The sequence below is a fragment of the Cebus imitator genome, unplaced genomic scaffold (assembly GCF_001604975.1).
Source record: "Cebus imitator isolate Cc_AM_T3 unplaced genomic scaffold, Cebus_imitator-1.0 Scaffold478, whole genome shotgun sequence".
NCBI lineage: Eukaryota > Metazoa > Chordata > Mammalia > Primates > Cebidae > Cebus > Cebus imitator.
In genome coordinates, this window is record NW_016107793.1 from 176,742 (window position 1) to 186,910 (window position 10,169).

General features: G+C 51.9%; 1 protein-coding gene and 1 long non-coding RNA gene across 3 annotated transcripts in view; both read right to left on the reverse strand.

Annotated features, from left to right (window-relative positions):
• CLTB (clathrin light chain B) overlaps window positions 1-10,169 on the reverse strand; it is a 25,351-nt gene that overhangs the window by 6,542 nt on the left and 8,640 nt on the right. For both annotated transcript variants that reach the window (XM_017512788.1, XM_017512787.1), the window contains exons 3-4: window positions 454-571; window positions 110-221 (exon numbers count right to left, since the gene is read on the reverse strand). In XM_017512788.1, the coding sequence (XP_017368277.1) occupies window positions 110-221; window positions 454-571 (230 nt within the window). The remainder of the gene's footprint in view (window positions 1-109; window positions 222-453; window positions 572-10,169) is intronic.
• Window positions 1,066-2,119, reverse strand: LOC108292128. Its single transcript, XR_001820151.1, has 3 exons — window positions 2,109-2,119; window positions 1,516-1,519; window positions 1,066-1,134 (listed from the first exon to the last, which is right to left on the reverse strand). It is a non-coding gene; the product is annotated as an uncharacterized LOC108292128 (long non-coding RNA).

The window sequence follows — 10,169 nt, forward strand, 5'->3', positions numbered from 1 at the left end:
CCTCACGTCCCCACGGCTGCCCCTCACGTCCCCACGGCTGCCCCTCACGTCCCCACGGCTGCCCCTCACGTCCCCATGGCTGGCCCTCACGTGCCCACGGCCCTCTCACCGGTTGTTGATCTTGTTTTTCTCCACTTGTTCACTCTGGCGCTGGTTCCACTCCTCCAGGTCCTTCTTGGCCTTCTCCCGCCACTCCTGTTCTGTCACCTTAGACGCAGCATCTGGGACCCCACAGGAGAATGAGCGGCTGCTTTCCAGCTGGGATGCACAGGCTGCTCCTCCCCTGGCCCCTGCCAGGCACCTCAGGGCCGCCCTGGCCCAGTCCCACATTAAGGCATGCAGGGTTCCACGCACTCCAAGGCCTCCCCACACACTTCACCCCACACACAGCCCACTCCGATGGGGGTGCTGGGGAGGGGACCCCAGCCCAACCCACCTCAGCCCTGCCCTCACCCAGCTCTTGCAGCCGTTTCCTCTGCTCTTCTCGCCACTTGCGGATGCTCTCGGGCTCCTGGGTCAGCCTGTCAGCCTGGGCAATGGCTGCGTAGCCGTCGGCAGGACCGTTGGCCTCCTAGAACACAAACACTGCTGGGGACCTGCTCACGTCTGGATAACTCAGCCTCAAACAACCTCATACCCACTGTCTCTGGTGACTACACCTCCCTTTGCCCTTGCTGTTCCCTCTGCCAGCAACACTCCTCCACCTGTGTGACTGCAGGCAAGTTACTCACCCTCTCTGTGCCTGATCATTGCCCTCAGCCCAGTCATAGGTTTTGATACCCCCCAAGCAGGAGACTCAAGAAACCATGTGCTAGTCACTTTCTTTGTCATAAAATGGGCTAAATAACAGTATGCACCCCAAAGGGAGGACATAAGGATGAAATGAGTTAAAAATTATAAAGAACTTAGAACACTGCTTGGCACAGTGAGTCCCTTGTTCTACAGTCATTAAAATCACTCTCTATTGTGGTTGTTAACTCCTAACACTTAGTCCTCACTTTATCTTTTCTTTTTTTAATTTTTTTTATTATTTTAAAATTTTTTTCATTTTTTCTTTTTCTTTTTATTGCATTTTAGGTTTTGGAGTACATGTGAAGAACATGCAAGACTGCTGCATAAGTACACATGTGGCAGCTTCATTTGCTGCCTTCCTCCCCTTCACCTATATCTGGCATTTCTCCCCATGCTCTCTATCCCCAACTCCCCACCCCCCACTGTCCCTCCCTTATTTCCCCCCCACAGATCCCAGTGTGTGCTGCTCCCCTCCCTGTGTCCATGTGTTCTCATTGTTCAACACCCGCCTATAAGTGAGAACATGCGGTGTTTGATTTTCTGTTCTTGTGCAGTTTGCTGAGAATGATGGTTTCCAGGGTCATCCATGTCCCTACAAAGGACACGAACTCATCGTTTTTGATGGCTGCATAATATTCCATGGTATACATGTGCCACATTTTCCCTGTCCAGTCTATCATCGATGGGCATTTGGGTTGGTTCCAGGTCTTTGCTATTGTAAACTGTGCTGCAGTGAACATTCGTGTGCATGTGTCCTTATAGTAGAACGATTTATAATCCTTTGGATACATACGCAGTAATGGGATTGCTGGGTCAAATGGAATTTCTATTTCTAGGTCGTTTCTTTTTTTTTTTTTTTTTTTTTTTTTTTTTTTGGGTTTTTTTTTTTTTTTTTTTTTTTTTTTTGAGACGGAGTCTCGCTCTGTTGCCCAGGCTGGAGTGCGATGGCGCAATCTCGGCTCACTGCAACCTCTGCCTCCCAGGTTCAAGTGATTCTCCTGCCTCAGCCTCCCAAGTAGCTGGGATTACAGGGGCCCATCACCACACCCAGCTAATTTTTTGTAATTTTGGTAGAGATGGGGTTTCACCATGTTGGCCAGGCTGGTCTCAAACACCTGACCGAAGGTGATCTGCCTGCCTCCGCCCCCGACAAGTGCTGGGATTACAGGCCTGAGCCACCACGCCCGGCCTAAGAGGACCTGACTTTATAATGTGTTTATCTGTCTGTCTCTGCCATCAGAACATCATCTCTGTCCTGTTCACTGCTACACCCCCAGAGCCCAACATGGTGCCTGCACAGCAGATGCTCAGTAGACATTTGTTGAGCAGAGAAGTAGTCTTGAGATGTGTGACATATCACCGCTCGGAGCACACCATAGGGAAGAACCTGGACTCTGCGGCCTGGCTGTCTCAGCTCAGATGCCACCTCTGATACTACGAGATGTGTGTAAGGCCTGGGAGAAATTGCTTAACCTTGCCTGATTTTTGTTTTCTCATTTGAAAAATGGGGCCGGGCGCAGTGGCTCAAGCCTGTAATCCCAGCACTTTGGGAGGCCGAGGCGGGTGGATCACAAGGTCAAGAGATCGAGACCATCCTGGTCAACATGGTGAAACCCCGTCTCTACTAAAAATACAACAAATTAGCTGGGCATGGTGGCGCGTGCCTGTAGTCCCAGCTACTCAGGAGGCTGAGGCAGGAGAATTGCCTGAACCCAGGAGGCGGAGGTTGCGGTGAGCCGAGATCGCGCCATTGCACTCCAGCCTGGGTAACGAGAGCGAAACTCCGTCCCAAAAAAAAAAAGAAAAATGGGGCCAGGCATGGTAGCTCATGCCTATAATCCCAGCAACTTCAGGAGGCCAAGGGGCCCAGCTCTTGCAGCAGTTTCCTCTGCTCTCCTCGCCACGTGTGGATGCTCTCGGGCTCCTGGGTCAGCCTGTCAGCCTGGGCAGTGGCTGTGTAGCTGTTGGCAGGACCACTGGCCTCCTAGAACACAAACACGCAGCAGTCTACCCAGCCGGCACACCTGCCCTGCTGTCTCTGCTGTCCTTGCTGGAGGACGGCTTCAGGCCAGGAGTTCAAGACCAACCTGGGCAACACAGCAAGATCCCATCTCTATTTTCAAAAAAAAAATTTTTAATTATGGAAAAAAAGGCCAGGCACAGTGGCTCATGCCAAAATTCCAGCACGTTGGGAAGCCAAAGCAGTCAGATCACTTGAGGCCAGGAGTCTGAGACCAGCATGGCCAACGTGGCAAAACCCCATCTCTACTAAAACTACAAAAAATTAGCCAGGCGTGGTAGCTGCTTAGGAAGCTGGAACTTGGGAGAATCACTTGAGCCAGGGAGGCAGAGGTTGCAATGAGCTGAGATCACACCATTGCACTACAGCCTGGGCCACAAAGCAAGGCTCTGTCCCCCCAACCCCCCTAAAAAAAGGAAAGAAAAATGGGAATAGGCTGGGCCCAGTGGCTCATGCCTGTAATCCCAGCACTTTGGGAGGCCAAGGCAGGTGGATCATATGAGGTCAGGAGTTCGAAACCAGCCTAACCAAGATGGTGAAACCCCATCTCTATTAAAAATACAAAATTAGCCGTGCGTGGTGGCATGTGCCTGTAATCCCAGCTACTTGAGAGGCTGAGGCAGGAGAACAGTTGAACCCTGGAGGTGGAGGCTGCAGTGAGCTGAGATCATGCCATTGTACTCCTGCCTGAGCAATGAGAGTGAGACTCTGTCTTAAAAAAAAAAAAAAAAGAGGGAATAATATTAAGAGCTGTTATGATTTAATACTATAATTTTTTTTTTCAAGATGGGGTTTCACCATGATGGCCAGGCTGGTCTTGAACTCCTGACCTCAGGTGATCCACCCACCTTGGCCTCCCAAAGTGCTAGGATTACAGGCGTGAGCCACCGCGCCCAGCCTTAATGCTATAATATTTGTGAGACATTTAGAAGCGTGCTTGGCTAGAGTGACGACTCAGTGAATAGTAGCTAAAATTACTACTATTATTATATTATTCATTCCCATTTTACAGGGGAGGAAACTGAGGCCCAGAGACATAGTACAATGTAGTATCAGAGCCAGGGCTAGAGTCCAGGTCCCTGACTCCCAGGCAGGGGCTCTGCTCATGTCTCCCCACTGCTTGTCAGAGCTGGGGACCCAAAGCGCTGAGGACTATGAGCTCAGCCCACGAGGGTGTGGCACCCTCCGGCCTGGCAAAGCCTTTCCAATCCGGGTCCAGCCACACCCGCTCTGGCACCCGCGCCCTCTGCATTCCTGTCTGCAGGCATCCCACTCCAGCCACCCTGCCTTTGTCTCCTGGTGCTTCTGGCCTGCAACTGTCTCCCGTCCCTCCTCCTTCAAGCACTTATCAAAACTGACTGCCTGTGTTGCCTGACATCTCCCCACAGGAGTGTCTGGCACGTCCTCTGTCACACCGTGCCCACCTGGCCTCAGCACCTGGCAGGTGCTCCCTAAGCAGTGGCTAAAGGACCAAAGATCCCTGGAGCCAGCAGGCGCAAAGTTCAGAGGAGGAGCTCTGGGGGAGGAGCATATAGATGGGACATCAGGGCTACTGTTTCCAGCCGCCTGGAGAGCGAGGGAAGGGCAGGGCCAGGACGGGGTATAGCCTGGCACCTGGGATCATCGGGGCAGCTGGGCGCCACCCTTACTCCTCTTCGGGCACAGCACTGCATTTCAATTCAGAGATTCCCAACATCCCAGTAGGCGCTGCTGGGGCCCTTATCTGGAGAACACAAGCTCACTGCTGCTACTTTCTGGGAACAACCCTGTTCTGAGGCCAGGCTACCAGGGACTCCTCCCAGCACCGCTGCCCAAACCTACAGAGCCTCCCATCTGCAGACAACTGCACTGTGACTGTGTACATGGGTTTCTCCAGGTGCCCTATTTTATTTTCTTCCCAGCACTTACATCTATCTGAAATGACTTATGAGGTCAGAGAAGTTGGAAATGAAAATAAAAATGCAATGAAGGCATCCATCTGACCACCACTCAATCCCCACTCCTTGAGCACACATGTACTGGAACCTTTCTCTGAGCCAGCCCACGTGGGCATTTAACAGGAATCCTGGATGTCACTTGACTTTTCATTCCTGAAACTTCTCCCACCCTCCGTCTGAGAAAAAGGCACCACAATGCCCTTGTGGGGGAGGGGGAGGGGAAGAGAGGGCCGTATCCCGAGAGTTGTCTTTAGGGTGACACCCATGTGGCATGGAGACCTCAGCCTTTAGTCCGTCAGAAAGGGCACGGGGGCCGCCTTCTCCAGTCACCACTCACTCACTCGCCTCGCAGTGCACAGCATTTTTACAAAGCCTCCTTTGCTTTCTTGGATTTTTGTTACAGATGTTAAAATGAAAGCCTAGGGATACTGAACAATTTACCGCGGGTGCTGAGGCCCCAGGCTATGTTCAGCCTTGATTTCTCCTTCTTTCCCATCCCATGTGCAAGTCATCAGCAGCACCTGTCACCACAATCTCTAAAACTCTCTCTGGCCCTCGCCGCCCTGGCCTGGACCACCGCTGGTCTCTCTGCTTCCTGCGGCCCCATCTCCACAAAACGCCTGAATGACCTGTTCAGAGCCTAAATCCGATTTATCATGTCACACTTTAAAATATTCGAAGGCAGCCGGGTGCGGCGGCTCGCACCTGTAATCCTAACACTTTCGGAGGCTGAGGCAGGAGAATTGTTTGAACCCAGGAGATGGAGGTTGCAGTGAGCGGAGATCGTACCACTGCACTCCAGCCTGGGTGACAGAGCGAGACTCTGTCTCAAAAAATAAATAAATAAAATAAAATATCTGAAGGCTCCCTACTACGGCTAGAACAAAATTTCAGTGATCTGGTCTCTCCCTGGGCCTCTGATTTCTGTCCTCTATCCCAGCACTCTTGCTATACTGGCCTTCATGCAAGCTCATCTTATATCCCCTCAGAGGCTCTGTCTGGAACATTCTTCCCCTAGAATCAAGGGCCTACATCTTCCTAGAGCTTCCCCTGCCTCCTGATTGAGGCGTCAGCTTGTTTACATGTTTATTATCTGTGTGTGTCCTCCCTCTTCCCTCCCTCAAAAACGTAAGCAAGCTCCATGCGGGCAGAGGCTGCCTGGGTCTATACAGCACCCAGCACCGGGAGGGCCTGGCTGCAGAAACCTTTCAAGAATATTGAATGAATTCATAGATGTTCAGGCTTGGGGACAGAGATAAGCAAGACATCTTCCAGACGCTTGGGACAGGGAATCCCTCACAATTGAGAACCACAGCTGAGGAAACGTCAACCTTGCTATAACACAGGTCAGGTAAAGAGGGTGGGCAAGGGAAGGCGCCATTCTTGCCCGGAGGCAGAGTAGAGTAGGGATAGGTGGGGAAGTGCATTTCCAGCCAAGAGTCAGCACGTGTAAGAATCACGTGGGCCTGGAGCCTTTGGGAAATGGATATACAGATGCCCCCTGATGTGGGAGGAGAGGGGTGGAGAGGGGCCCTGGGCAGGAGTCTGTCTTCATCTATATCCTTCAGGGCTTGCCATCTCCATAAAGCCTGCCCTAAATTAAGACTCCAGAGGACTTGCAATTAAACAGCTTTCTTTAATCTTCACAACCCTACATGGCAAGTTTTTTGTTGGTTTGTTTCTTTGTTTTTCTGAGTCTCGCTCTGTTACCCAGGCTGGAGTACAATGGCGTGATCTTGGCTCACTGCAACCTCCGCCTCCCAGACTCAAGTGATTCTCCTGCCTCAGCCTCCCAAGTAGCTGGGATTACAGGTGCCCACCACTATGCCCAGTTAATTTTTGTATTTGTAGTAGAAACAGAGTTACATCATGTTGGCCAGGCTGGTTTCGAACTCCTGACCTCAAGTGATCTGCCTGCCTCAGCCTCCCAAAGTGCTGGGGTTACAGGTATGAGCCACCACACCCGGCCTGGTTTTTTTTGTGTGTTTAATTTTTTGGGGGTGGGAGAGCAGAGTCTATTGTCCAGGCTGGAGTGCAATGGCACGATCTCAGCTAACTGCAACCTCCATCTCCTGCACTCCAGCCTCTCAAGTGATTCTCCTGCCTCAGACTCCCAAATAGCTGGGATTACAGGCACCCGCTACCATGCCCAGCAAATTTTTGTATTTTTAGTAGAGACGGGGTTTCACCAAGTTGGCCAGGCTGGTCTCAAACTCCCAACCTCAAGTGATCCACCTGCCTCAGCCTCCCAAAGTGGTGGGATTACAGGCGTAAGCTACTATGCCCAGTCAAGCTTTATTATTTTTATTTTACAGGTAGTGAAACTTTATCTCCAAAGAGCCAAGGTCACCCAGCCAGGAAGTGGCAGAGCCAGGATTCAAACTGAATTGCTAGGTGTGACTCTCCACATGGTAGCTAATAGGGCCCAAAGTCAATTCTGTGATGCATGATTTGTATGCCTGCTTGTCTCCCTCCCAGGGCTAGAGACTGGGTCCCCCGTTCCGGCTGCCGCACGCCTCATGCAGCCTTCCTCTGGGACACACCCCCACACACCACCCTCAGCTCACCCAGGGACTGGGTCAGGAATTTGTGAGAGGCGTCCAGGGCTGCAGAGCATTTTTCTCCACAGCCCTGTGGGGCAGCGGAGCGGGGCCTCTAATTACCATTTTACAAAAGAGAAACCAGGCTCAGAGCAGTTAAGTGACTACCCACAGCCAGCCAGCTGGGAAAAAGCAGAAAGTGAAGTCCAGGCCTTCTGACTCCATCTAAACCTCCACTGCTGCCAGTGTCTGAGGGTGGGAACAGCCTTAAGGAAACTTTCAGCCCCCATGGTGTCCTGCCCCAGACCCAAGGTGCCAAGCCTGGCCAAATTGGGCCCACATTTCTGCCACTTGCCACCAGCTGTGGGGCCCACTGATGCGCTCTGGTGGGGGCTGTGCAGGGCTCACCAGAAACCTTTGGCCTCTCTCCTGGCTCTCCTGGCACATCCCTTCGTGCAGCAAGTCCCAAGCTCAGGTGAACCCCGGACTGAATGGCTGACCCTCTGTGTTTCTGCATGTGCCGTTCCTTTGGCCAAGACCACCCACATCCCCCCAGGCAGCCTCGGAACCCCCTGCCAGCGTCCCCTCGCAGTTTTGTTCCTTGACTTTAGTGTAGGCTCTGGCACTTCATCCTGGATTCAAGTTTTACCTCTTACTAGCTACACAACTCAAGTGAGCTGTTAAACCTCCTGTATAAAACAAGAATAATGACAACCAACACCAAAGAAAAAAAGAAAGAGAGAAAAGAAAAGAAAAAAGAAAAAGAAGGGAGCCCTTTGGGGACAAACTCCCCAGTGGACTTGCCTCCATACCCATTTATGCCCTAGCACAGTGTGTGCGTGTAAAGAATGTGCATTGACCAAATGAATAAATGACCAAATGATAACCCAAATGAATAAATGAGTGGCTGGGTACACAGGGGTGTGGAGGGCATGGGACAAGTACTGGACACTCCACCAGAGGGGCTATGTATCCCCCTTCTGCCGCTCACTGGATTTGTGACCTTTTAGAAGTCCCTTCGCTGGGCAGCTTGGCTTTTTTTTTTTTTTTTTGAGGTTTTGCTCTGTCACCCAGGCTGGAATGAAGTGGCATGATCTCAGCTCACTGCAACCTCTGCCTCCTGGGTTCAACCGATTCTCCTGTCTCAGCCTCCCGAGTAGCTGGGATTACAGGTGCCTGCCACCACACCTGGCTAATTTTTGTTTTTCTCGCCTGCAACTGTCTTGATCAAGTTATATAATTTTTGTACTTTTAGTAGAGACAGGTTTCACTAGGCTGGTCTCAAACTCCTGACCTCAGGTGATCCACCCGCCTTGCCCTCCCAAAGTGCTGGGATTACAAGTGTGAGCCACCACACCCGGCCACAGCTTGGCTTTAAAAACTGTTAAGTGAGTAACAACATCCTACTGCAGGTGGGAAGTGAGGCTCACATGAGATGCTATGGAATCACTCTGCAGCCCACAGAAGGTATGTGTGTGAGGGACAGCATGGCTGCTGTGGCCCACTGCCCCGTAGCTGCTGGGCCTCGGTGCACCACGACCAGGAGAGCACAGTGGTGATACCGGCAGGCAAAGCCCCGAGAAGCAGTCGGCCACTCATTATTTCTGGGCTGCTCAGAACTTATTTGCCTGACCTTGCCCCCACCCCAACCCCTGCTAGTGACAGGGAATGTCATGGGCCACAACTGGGCTCTCGTTTAATCACCTGAGCATCTCAGTGGGGAGATCAGAGCACGGCCAGGAGGGATGGCAACCAGGAGAGCTCACCAGTGACTACAGCAATGCTCTGACACCTCCCAAGCTCTGGAGAGAGAAGAGGGCAGGAATGGCCAGGACCACAAGGCAGGAGGCAACAGTCAGGGCCAGGCTTATCTCAGTCTAGCCCCCTAGAATCCCTCTCCCAAGGGACCTCTCTGCTGGGCCCACTCATGAGAGCCTCTGTGGACCCACGCCAGCCAAGTGTGTGCTGCCACTCCAGGAATGGCCAAGAGGCTGAGCCACGTTCTTGTTTGGGATTGATCGGCTAAATCTAAGCTAAGCTGAGCTGCTCATTCCTCTAAGCAGCTCAAAGGAGGATGATGGGAGTATTAGTGGAAAAGGAGAATCTGTGTAGAGGTGGGGAGGTGGAATCCTGCAGGGGCCTGCTATCCCTGCCCCTGACTGTGCCAAATGGAGCTGGAATAGGTGTGGGCAGGCTTGTCCTTAGGCCGTGTTGGCAATCAGGTTCATAGCTGGACCCCCTAGTGGTACACAAGCTGTAGGAAGGACTAAGAAAGGAAGCACAAAAGCTGTGTCCAGGATCCTTGAAAATATTGAGTGTGCACAGGCCGAGGTTTCTCCTCCCCGTGCGGGTGCAGGCCAGACCTGCTATGCTCAATCCTAAAGAGCTGGGGCTTTCCCCCTGTGACCCAGGTGCTGTGGCCAGCCAGTTCCAGCAACAGAGCAGTACTGCAAACCACACTGGGTCAGAGGTCAGGAGACATAGGCGAGCTGGGGCTTTGCCACTAAGCTTCTGAGTGATTCAGCTCATCTGTGACCCTGCCCTGCTTGTAAGGATTCTAGGATGGCACTGATGTGATATGATTTACAAATAAACACACCTGCAGTGATTCTTAGTAACAGTAAGGATAAGAGTTCTCGCTGAGATTGGAAAGGAGGCCCAGGGCTCCTCAGATTCACCCAGGGCTCACCCAAGCCTGAGGGGTGGGGAGGGGGAAGGCAGGGGGCCAAGTCAGCCAAATAGGGTGCATACCAGAACTAGCTGATTTCCTGGGTGACTTTGCCTTCGCCATTTCACCTCTCTGAGCTTCACAATGCTAATCTTTAATAGGTAAATTATCCTGCTCATAGTATTCTAGGTACTTTCTCTTTTTTTTTTTTT